This window comes from Seriola aureovittata, chromosome 11 (assembly GCF_021018895.1).
Source record: "Seriola aureovittata isolate HTS-2021-v1 ecotype China chromosome 11, ASM2101889v1, whole genome shotgun sequence".
NCBI lineage: Eukaryota > Metazoa > Chordata > Actinopteri > Carangiformes > Carangidae > Seriola > Seriola aureovittata.
Genome location: NC_079374.1, coordinates 19383820 through 19395786, shown reverse-complemented (window position 1 = coordinate 19395786; position 11967 = coordinate 19383820). Strand labels below are relative to the sequence as shown.

The 11967-nt window shown below is 40.2% G+C and overlaps 1 protein-coding gene across 3 annotated transcripts; it reads left to right on the top strand.

Annotated features, from left to right (window-relative positions):
- Positions 1-1408: 1408 nt before the first annotated feature.
- Positions 1409-9461, top strand: LOC130177142 (uncharacterized). 3 transcript variants are annotated; one of them, XM_056388602.1, is made up of 7 exons: positions 1409-1743; positions 2307-2336; positions 3708-3784; positions 5803-6780; positions 7266-7418; positions 7596-7688; positions 7815-9460. In XM_056388602.1, exons 3-7 carry the CDS (start codon positions 3752-3754, stop codon positions 8133-8135), a joined length of 1578 nt encoding a protein of 525 aa, XP_056244577.1. In that variant the 5' UTR covers positions 1409-1743; positions 2307-2336; positions 3708-3751; the 3' UTR covers positions 8136-9460. The 3 variants fall into 3 exon arrangements, with proteins under 3 accessions (XP_056244577.1, XP_056244578.1, XP_056244576.1); XM_056388603.1 differs by having other exon boundaries at positions 3708-3794; XM_056388601.1 differs by lacking the exons at positions 1409-1743; positions 2307-2336 and having other exon boundaries at positions 3238-3784; positions 7815-9461.
- Positions 9462-11967: the final 2506 nt, after the last annotated feature.

The window sequence follows — 11967 nt, the reverse complement described above, 5'->3', positions numbered from 1 at the left end:
GTTTACAGGGAAAGTACTGTAGCCATTCCAATTAATCCAATGTACCATAAAATAACTTGTATTAAATAAGTCCTCTGTCTTACCTGCATGGGTGCCTTGGAATCAGAAATTCATCCCTTTTGTTCGTGGAGAATTGGTATTCCTTTGGGACACATAAGAGACACAGTGAAGTATGAGGTATGAAGCCCTCAGAGGCCATGGGTGAGATGATTAAAGTGCTCCATCTTAAGGAATCATCGAGGAACAAAAACAAATCAACAAGTCCATGTAATCTTAGTATCTGTGGAGCATTATTGAATATTTAATTTGGATAAAACCTATTATAGCTACATGTCCATGTGCAAATATGCCAGTGGTGTGCCTTCAGGACAAGCAAGGAAACCAGTGCGTGAAGCTGAAAATACACATCAACTTGCGTGCAATGCTGAAGTGGAAACGATATCTCTCCTTACATCTCAGAACAGCGTTCTGTCACATAAAGGATTTGACATTGCCTGTTTGAGAATCTTGTAATTTACTGCCCTCTTGTGGCCACATGTCTCTGGACACTAGCTCGACTTCCAGCCATTGCATCTATCGTTTCTGTTATTTTCGTAGATGTGGCCAAGTCAAGCAGAGCGTGTAGTTACTGCTTGCCTATCTGTAAAAGACACCACACAGCTCTCAAATATATGGAGGTACATTGCAAAAAGATTTTTGGAGACCTTATATCAACTCACTAAATGCAAGAAAAGATTCCATAGTTATGACCTTGCCCAAACAACTTTCTCAAATAGCAGAAAACCATGAACTGAGGGAAGGGATTCCCTTCTATTATGCTTTAAAATTACAAGCTACACAAGTAGCATTTGAAACTCTATTTCACACTGAAACAACCAAAGACAAAGCTGTCAAAGAAAAAATATAAAACACCAGTCATGTAGACTGACACAGCACTAGTGATACTGTGTTTTTATTTCGAGTGGGTTAGATGAGATGAATCTCTTGCTTCTGTGCTTCTTTCAAACTACATGTGTCCAAAACAAACACAAAAAACCCAACATACTGACAATTGTGTAAAAAGAAACTTTTTAGAAATTAAAGACAATCTCATCTTTATTCTGCAGCAACAATGAACGTGCTACTGGATAGCTTTTGTGATTGTGCAGTGTGGCTGCAAAGTGTGTTTTGTGGCTACTAAAGATAGCTGTCAAAGAGGCTCAGTGAACACATTGTAATACTATGGTAATGCTGTGAGAAAACTTATGAAACAAAAACACAGGCTGTAGACTGAAATGAAGCTAAAAGAAAGGCTTTACAATGGATGAAGTTTGACTAGTTCAAATACCTCTCTGCAAGGAAAGTCTATACGACGACTGTGTGATGCATATTATGATTGAAAACATTAGAACATTGAATGCACACACTGTAAACCCAGATTTTGTTTCTACTTAACCTTCCGAGTGATCATGACTTAAACTTTTATGTTTTGTAAAAACCTGCTATCATTACTAAACAGCATTAGTTGATTGTACTATTTAGCTGAAAGATTGATTGTACTAATCGGGTTTAGTAGAGATAACTTGGTATGTTAAGTTTTGCAAGAAAGGGGAGGGGCCTAATTCAAAAACGTCCATGGTCACATGACAAGGCCAGCGCAACGGTAATTGCACGGAGGTCGACACTGACTCGGCGGGACGAACACAGGCAGCTGCAGCAGACGGTCTGTCGGCTCCTTCACAGCTTTACTGAACGCCTTGAACGGTTAGTATGTAAAATAAGTAGCCTAGTTATCTTTGTGGGAAATTTTAACACCCAAAAGCTTGGAGATAATTTGTTGAATTTGTTGTCTGTTTTTTCTCTGTTACATGTTAATGTACTGTTTGAACCTGTGCATGCATGCTTATGCTAGCTAATGTCCACTCAAAATAGTGTCAGCTGAATGTTAAAGCTTAAAATTAGCAAGTGTTAACAGTCTTAGGACAGCTCAAATACCGGCGAGTTTGCGCGACTATAATTTATATTTCCGCCATTTCATGCGGTAGAAAAGCGGTTCAACCGCTGTCGGAGGCAAAAGAGTGTAGCAGGCGCTGCCGTTGTGGAGGTGTTAATGTTGTGGACGCCGTGAGCTGCGCGCCAAGCATTGATCCACTCGACCGCTCCGTGTCCACTCTGTTTCCTCCTCTCACTCTCTCAGGGTGGTTTACATGCCGGTTTTATGTGTAACACAGACGTCGTTTCGGTTCTATTACCATTTTGTTATTTAACAGCGATATTGTTGAGCTGAGTTGTTGAACTAAAAGTTTTCTTGTTTTCTATTTTTACAGATCCTTGTGTTGTGAGGATGCTGTGGAAGTGTAAGTATTGTGAGTTTATGTGTGAGAAAAGGGGTTACCTTTTAAAACATTATCGGTTAAAACACGGCAACTATGGTAGAACTGTCCCATTTCCCTGCTTACACCAAGAATGTGTGTGCACATTCAACTCCATTAATGCACTTAAGGTCCATTTAGCAAAGATTCACCAGAAAACCCAGGGTGCACAACCAAGAGACACTGCACAAGTAAACTTTCAGTGTCAGTCATGTGATTTTTCTGCACCCTGCACAGAAGCAGTCTTTCTCACTCACCTGCGCAGTACACATTTGAAGGTAAATCACAGAGTCCAGTGTCCATTTAATGGCTGTAACTTTCACACCAATGTGTATTCTACATTTAATGCACACAGAAGTAAGGAGCACAGAACACACAACTGGAGGATGTTCAGGCCAGAAATTGTCTCTGGTAGTGTAACTAATGAAATGGCACAAGAAGAACATGAGCCTCCAAATGACACCTCTGAATCAGAAGAAAGCGAGGATTCTACCAATGAAGATCTTCATGATCTAGAGAAACAGCTGGAGCACAATCTTGCAGCTCTTTTTTTAAAGATGCAAACAGTGCTACACATTCCAGAAAATACGGTACAAGAAGTAATACAACAGCTGTTACAGATTTGTGAACTAGCCCAGCCACTGCTGCATAATGCAGTCAAGGACATTCTCATACAACATGCATATGTAGACGATTCAGTTGTGGAAGAGTTAGTCAGGGCTGCCGCAAAGAGCAATGTGATCATGAGATTCTGTGGCAAGGATGGCCCTTTATCAACATCAAAAAGGAGAGCAGCATATGTGAATAAAAACTTCACAGAGGTTAAACCAGTGGAGTACCTTATTGAAAGAGGGAAAAAATGTAGTGCTGTATATGTACCTTTGCATCCAATGCTTCAGAAGATGTTGAATAGGGCAGACATTTTGGATAAAGCTCTTCCCATCCAAAAGCATGTGCAACATGAGTACAGTTCATACAGAGATGGTATGTACTGTAATGACAATGACCTCCTTAAAGGGGAGGAATTCAAAATCGCTGTTGGACTTTATACAGATGATTTTGAAGTGTCCAACCCCTTAGGAACATCTAGAAAGAAACATAAAATGAGTGCAGTGTATTGGGTGATAGCTAATGTGCCATCAAAATACAGATCCACACTCCACTCCATTCAGCTTGCCGTTTTGTGTAAAGCCTCTCATGTAAAAGAATTTGGCTACGCCAAAATTCTCCGCCCTCTCATTCAGGATCTAGCTTCTTTGGAGCAACATGGTGTGTATGTTGAGAAGTTGGGAGAATGTGTCAAAGGTACGGTTTTATATGTGGCCGCAGATAACCTGGCTGCTCATTCTCTGGCAGGATTCTTCGAAAGCTTTACGGTGGACAGATTCTGCAGGTTCTGCATGGCAACCAGAGGCGAGATGCAAGCCAAGGAGGTACATTCAGGTGCTTTTGAACCCCGCACTATAAACACTCACAACCAGCAGGTGCAGGAGGTAAAGCAGGATCCCGCTATGGCAAAACGGTATGGTGTTAAAGGAGAGTGTGTATTGACTGATGGTCTGGAGCACTTTCATGTTGTCCGTGGTTACCCCCCTGACATCCTCCATGACCTTTTGGAAGGGATTATTCCTGTTGAGCTATCGCTCTGCATTTCAGACATGATTTCTAAGAAATATTTCACCATAGAAACACTGAACCATGCCATGAAAACTTTTGAATATGCTTTTCATGACAAAACTGACCAGCCTCAGCCAATTGCCCACGGCTTTTCTACCAAAGGGACCATAGGTGGCAATGGCCATGAGAACTGGACCCTACTCAGGCTACTCCCACTTATCATTGGCCATAAAGTCCCCGAGGGAGACAATGCGTGGAACATTCTGCTGCTCCTAAAAGACATTGTTGAGTTGGCTGTCGCAACTAAGCACACAGAAGAGTCGGTACATTTCCTTGACTGCAAAGTTTCAGAACACAGAGATTTGTTGCAAACAACATTCCCAGATTTTAGATTACGGCCGAAACATCACTACCTCGAGCATTACCCCGAGATGATCAAAGCATTTGGTCCCCTTTCAGATGTTTGGACAATGCGATTCGAGGGGAAACACAAATTCTTCAAACGGGTCATTCGTAATGCCCACAACTTCAAAAATGTAGCTCTTACATTGGCTGTTAAGCATCAGAAAATGATGGCTTACTATTTGGACACAAGCTCATTTTTCAAGCCATCAGTTGAAATGGACAAGGTCAGTACAGCATCAATCACATCTTATCCTGAGAATGTCCAACAGGTTTTCTGCCAGAGAGTTCCTCAGCTTACATCAGTTCTTGTTGCATCATCAGTGTATGTAGATGGAGTTAGATATTGTTCTGATATGATAGTCTCTGTTGGGTCATGCGCTGGCCTCCCTTCATTTAGGCAGATCAAACAGATAGTGGCACTCAACACCGAGATCCTGTTTGTTTGCAGTGAGATGACTGCTTGGTACCACGAGCATTTGAGATCTTTCGAACTCATCTGTGACAACAGTAACCCCTCTCTGTGTGTGGTGCAGCTGAAAGAGCTCAATGATGTTTTCCCTCTGTCAGCGTACAGATATGGTGAAAATTTAGTAGTGACCCTCAGGCGTCATATCCTGTGTTAAGAGGCCACAATGTGATTTCTGCAATCAGTCTAGACTGTAATGGAAGATTTTGTAGCTTATTTTAGAGCTCATGTTGAAATTTATAATGATACAGTCTGAGAAGTTTTTTTTTCTTTTTTCCTAAATGTGTGACTTTTTTGTAAATGTTTTTCTTGTACATTTGAGAAGGGGGTTTCTTGTGAATTAGACTTTTTAAAATGGATTTACCACTTTAATCTCAGGGGACATCACATTTTTCTCTTGTAAATCTCACATAGAATGCCCACACACACAAACAACACAGACACATGCAACTCCCACACAAACACAGACACATGCAACACACACACAATCAACACAGACACATGCAACACACATACAAACACAGACACAATTTATTAATTTTTTTTTTCTCAGAATACTAATCATAGCTTGGTTCAATGTTGGTGTTGGTTCAGCTTGATCAGTGTTTTCCAAAGCCCAGTGTGACATTCTCAAATATTCTGACTTGAAATCATCACTCAAATGTGAAAATAGTTGGAGATTATTACAGTAACGGACATGTGATCTATTCATTGTTACAGCTCTTTTATTCCATAGATGTGCAAAACTATTTCTAATGGTACATTGTACATCTACATAAACACTCATATGATTTAACTTATCTTTACAGTAATGTTTCTTCTGGAGGAAAAAGAAAGTGCACTGAACTTAAGCAACTAACTTATTAATCAACTGTTTTTGTGATGCACATAGCAATGGCTCAGCAATTGAATGACCTATTCGATATGTAAATTTCTAATCTAATTATTGTTTCTATTCCCAAGATGACTGCAAACCGGAAGATGACCTTGAGGGTCATTCTAACACAGGCAGATATAAGAAAAGTTATCCTAAATACAAGGCCCTCTACACTCGAAGATTTGATAAGCAAGCTTAAAGAGTCACTGGGACTTCAATACAACTTCAGTCTCCAATACCAAGACCCTGAATTCAATAATGAACTATGTAATCTGACAGATACTGAAGAACTTCCAGAAAAACCAACAGTTAAAGTCTTGCCTGTCCTTGAGCTGGTACCTGTCTCACCTGATGAAGTCTTCAGTGACACGAGTACAGCAGATACAGAGATTCTCTCACACTCATCTCAGGAGCAAAAGGAAAAGTGGCCAGAATTTTTTGACATCCCAACATTTTCTGTTGATGTGCAGTATAGACTGAGGCAAGCAGATCTGCTGTTTATGAGTGAGGGAACACACCTTAAAGTATCAAAAGAACTAAAACACGAGATACTTGAGAGATTAGCAGAGAGCATGTATAGCTACACAGCATACCCATCTCCAGCTCAGTTCAAAAGTGTTGCAGCGGCACTGATAAGCAAACACCCTTGTCTACAGGAGCAAGGCTCAACCACTCGCTGTTGTGGTTGGAAAAATAGTCTAAAGCATAAAATGGCTAATTATAGAACAAAGCGCAGGCAATCAGGATGCCTTGATGTTGCAGTAAATGCCGGTAAGCGGGGAAGGCATTCAGCAGAAGGACAACCAGCTAACAAGCGCATCAAAAAGGCAAAGAAAGGTGAAATCAACTACTTGCCCAACTTTCCGGATGGATTTGATCAAGCAGCCCTGGAGGGGGCCTGCAAAGACTTGGTTGATGAAATGCAGAAGAGATCACCAAATGGACCTCTTGTGAAACAGAAGATGGATCAGACGTTTGCTCTGAGAAGAAAAGAGGTAGTGGAGTCGGAACCCGCCATAAGCACGATGGTGAAACGCTGGCCTGCCCTTTTCACTGAAGATCAGGTATGTTCACGAAAGAGAAGATAACTAATGACTATCTTTCTATTATATAATGTGTCTAGATATATATTTCTCTTTTTTTTTTAAGTATATTTTTTGGGCTTTTATGCCTTTATTTGATAGCACACAGTAGAGAGACAGGAAATGGGGAGGCAGAGAGGGGGAATGACATGCAGTAAAGGGCCGTCCGATGCAGGACTCGAATCGGGGCCGACTGCAACGAGGACTGTAGCCTCTTTACATGGAGTGCCTGCTTAGACCACTACACCACACGACGCCCCCTCTCTTATCCTCTTTAAGGAAAACATTGATATTTTTGATTTGAGGCATGCTGTTTACACATTTAAACATCAACGTTTCAAATCATACAAAAAGGACATTCATTGGTGTTTTTCAAGATCTACTTTGCAGATGGCTTGCCTTGTATAGCTCAGTTGATCTAGGTTCTTAGGTTGTTGTTTTTTTTTTTTTCCCTCTCTATTTTTCAGGTGTTTATGGAGTTCAGCAGGATTGTGGGCAAGAACCTCAAGCAGGAATTCTATGAGAGCATCGATCGGCACAGTCCTCGTCTCCTTGAGTTATTTCGTTCCAAGAGGGGGAATGTTGGACAGTTGTTGACACAGATTTCACAACAGACCAATGTAGGTCCATACACATTATGTGCTTGGCATTGTTCTTTACAGGTTTTGTAAAAACATCATAGTGCCACTGTATTAGTTGTGTAATTCAGTTTCTTATAGATCATTGACTTTCTTATAGATCATTATTTGTTTTTCATTTTAGCTATCTAACTTGTTATTCTGTTTAATTCCCAAAAGACTACAGAGCCAACTGCGATCCGGACACAGGTGCTCAGAGGGCTTCCAATCATCCTGGGGGACAACCCCACAAACTTCTTCAAAGCAGGCTTTGTAAGTAAGCTCTTGCTTTCTTTTAATTTTCACCATGATACTCTAACAGTATATTGATTAAAGTTTTTTTTTTTCAAATGAGAAGTCTAATGTAATGATTGTGCTCTTCTGTTATTCTTCATCAAGGAATCTGATGATGATGATTCTTTCCGTGACCTTGACATCGGGATACTTCTCATTGAGCGTGAAGGTGCTGTGCCCACATCTTCCCAGCATCTCAGTCCAGCTTCGTTGAAAATCATCATTGAGGGAGAGGTCGTGATGGGAAACATTCAAGATCTGCCAAAAGCAATGTGCATTCTGTTTGGACTCACATATGCACTCCATCTTAACTATCCCAAGACTATGAAGCTCACATTTCAGTTCATCCAACAGGTACTGCTCTCGTTAGGCCACACTGACCTAAAACCGAAGCTACAGACTTTGAAAAATCAGCTCGCAATGTAAAGAGATGTCAGCAGTACTGTAATAAGCTGTTAACTACTTTTTTTTTTTTTGCCACACCGGTAAAAACACTTTCTGACCAGTGGGGTGAACCTTTTTTATTTTCTGTAAAACAGGCCGACAAACAGGCACACGTAAAACGCAGACAGACACACAAACAACAGACACATAAACACCCAATCACTACACAGTCCTACACACAAAAAACACTGACACATACACACCTACACACACTTAAATGTTGTAGGAAGCGGGCTGAAGGATGTGACTTCTGTGAAAATTGAGAGGAGTTGTAGCAGAAAGACATAAGACATTGTTCAGTTATTGTTGCATCATCAGTCTTTGTAGATGGAGTTAGATATTGTTCTGATATGATAGTCTCTGTTGGTTCATGTGCTGGCCTCCCTTCATTTAGGCAGATCAAACAGATTCTGTTTGTTTGTAATTTCTTGTACATTTGAGCAGAGGTTTCTTGTGAATTCTGTTTTTTTTTTATGGATTTACCACTATAATCTCAGGGCACATCCATGTTTTTCTTGTAAATTTGTGATGCATTCAACACCCCCACATACAACCAGCATGGACAACACCAACAACCACACAAACAGCACAGACACAGACAACACACAGACACATTCACCAGCCACACACATAATTGTTTCAATGATTTGAAATGACCTTTTTCAGATTAATAATTTTAGGTTGGATGCGTTGATGTTGACCTGATGATAAGTTTGTAATAATAAGATTGGCTGTGTTTTGCCATTTTTCTTGAAAATAAAGTGCATTGAAGCATTTAAAGGTGTGTAAAGAAAAGGTAATTTAATGAGAGGAAAATAATAGCTAGTTATATTTAATAATTTTGAGTACACACTACTAACAAATATAAATACTAAACTTCAGGTTCTGTTAGTAAAACTCAACATATTTAGTTTCAGCTTGTGTAAAAACTAAACATCCCATGTTAATACAACTCAACATATTTAGTTTCAGCTTGTGTAAAAACTAAACATCCCATGTTAATACAACTCAACATAATTAGTTTCAGCTTGTGTAAAAACTAAACATCCCATGTTAATACAACTCAACATAATTAGTTTCAGCTTGTGTAAAAACTAAACATCCCATGTTAGTAAAACTCAACATATTTAGTTTCAGCTTGTGTAAAAACTAAACATCCCATGTTAATACAACTCAACATATTTAGTTTCAGCTTGTGTAAAAACTAAACATCCCATGTTAATACAACTCAACATAATTAGTTTCAGCTTGTGTAAAAACTAAAGTGGTATAGGGCAACGGGTTTCCACGCGATTTGCGAGTAAAGTCAACTAATTCGGGTTAAGAGTGCATTCAAGGTGATGTCTCCTGTGTTATACTCTTAACAGAAAAATGAGAAAGAGGGCCATCAGCTTTCTCCCACAGCAGGAGCACTGAGATTTCTTTCCTGGTATGATGGTGGAATGATCGGTGAGGGGGAGACCATCACACAGAGGGATGAAATCTGATTGAAATTATTCAGATAGTCTAATTTTCAGTCGGTGTGGGTGGCTGCCTGCAGCATCTGCAATGCAAAGCCTGCATCAACAGTTAGAACATGCTAAGAAGAGAACACATGCAGAAAGTCAAGAAAACCAAAGTAAGAGTTTTTCTCTTCCACACCCTCCACAAACCCACAAAGACTCTCCATCTTGTGGTGCACAGACTATCTTGCTCCTTGCACTATGCTCTTTCTGAAAAAATATTGTTTAATCAATGTCCCGAACGAACTTTGGTGATATCAGCAGATCCAGCTGCCCCTCATCTCCCCTGACAGTTTCTAGGCAACTGTTTGTCCCATTATTTCATCTCTGACACCTCCTCTCATGTTAGGTTGGGGCACCACAAAATTCACACTGCAGTCATTCTCGCCTTTGTCACGATGCTGCACTGAGCAAACTGGGACTAGTTTGTGAATGCATGTGAAGAGAGAGATGGATAGGTGGAGGAGAAATAATTGGAGGTCAGGTCACAAGGTGTGATAACATGACAAGAAGTGAGTATCGAACAAGCATCCTGTAAAAACACACACTGGGGAGTAGTAGCATCTGACAAACCGTGTTTAAACTCACATGGAACTTGAAAAAAAAATGTCGCTGATGGAATTAGCTATGACAGCTCTCTGAGAAGAACAGAAGAAAAAACACATATGGATATTTTTATAGCCTCTTTGTTTCCATACATACGATCACTCTATGTGAACCCATTACCGTGCAACATACTATGAAATTAGCAAATGCAATGTCGCTCTGTCTCCCTCTAACCCCTCCGGGATAGATGCTATTTTGCAGAGTGTGTGTGACACCTCCTATTTTGCCCCTGACATCGTTCACTATTAGCATTTACAGATCACAATGGAAAGAGTCTCATCTGCATCTATAGTCTACAGCCAGAGCAAGGCAACACAGAGCTGGAATTACAAATGTGACATGCAATTTTGGAAATGCCCATTTATAAAACGAAGAGGGACTGCAATTTAGGAAATGCCCCCCCTAGTGCTTCTTCACCCTGCCAAGGCAATTTCCTGCAGAAAAGGGTGGTAGTAAATATAGCTAATGTGCTGAGGCGGCAATGTTACACCAACATGCTGTTAAAACAAGACATGAGATATTGGAGTGATTCTTTTCACAATTGGGATGTGAAATCCTGAACCATAAATTAGGCTTGGATAGGATTAACCAAGAAAGGACCACCAAGAGAGCAAGCATTGAGTCTCCATGTAAAAAAATACATCAAATATTCAAAATGAGACAAGGCAGAAAAGAGTTTTCCCTGCCTTGTTTCAAATTAGCGAAAATGTGTTGAAGTACTTGTTATTGTTGTGATGGCGCTCTACAGAGGCAACCAGCAGGGAAGGTAATGCTGTCTAACTCCGCTGGTTTGTGGTGCTCCGAAAAGGCCAGAGAGACCAGGGAAGGTAGAGATCCAATGTTGTCAAGTGCTATTTTCTGTGGAGGGAGAGCTGGTAGCTTTGTAGGCAACACATTTGAGTTTGAGATTGCAATTGGGTAATTAAGCTGAATTCCATTGCCACCTTGGTGAATTTGGCTTTCAATCCATTAAGACCTAAGGCAAACTCTAAAAAAGCATTCTGGGATCTAAGCGTTGTTTTCAGAGTTTTCTGAAAACCTTGACATTCACTCAAACCTTTATTACTCAGCCTCTGAAGCTAAAATGCGATAAAATGATTTGAGAGTTTAAACCTTTGACTTTTATTCTAAATCTTTGATGTTGCCTTGGAAACTAGATATGTTTTTTTGTTAATGTTTACAATAAATGACAATGATTTAAGGTCTCAAATTGTTTTTATTTCTTATTTCTATCTGCCTCGGCTGAGAAATAGAGGTTCCATTGGCAGCATTGCATCAGGTGAACCTTTACATCCTCTACCCTCTCACTCCTCCCCTTCCTCCCCCGACACATCTCTCACCCTGAGCCTTGACTAGTTGGTTAGCAGCTTAGCAGGTCGAAGGCTGTATCTGAAGTCGTTGTAATTGTTGTTTTCATCCATGTAACTTTTGTACTCTTCTTTAATATTGCTCCGGTTGCCAGCCCTGAACTGCAACTTTTTTTTTTTAGCAGCAAAACCACCAAATAAACAAAACAAAAAAACAAACAAAATACATTTCCCATGATGGATTTTGAATTCCTGACATGGATGTTGGTGGCTCACAATGCAATTCATCTGTCACATGTCTTAAAAACTACAGTATCATATACTGTGAGTGTACATCTCAACCGATCTTAAAGGGCGCGTGGGTCTTAATGGGTTAAGGTGTGAGAGCTTTAACATGCC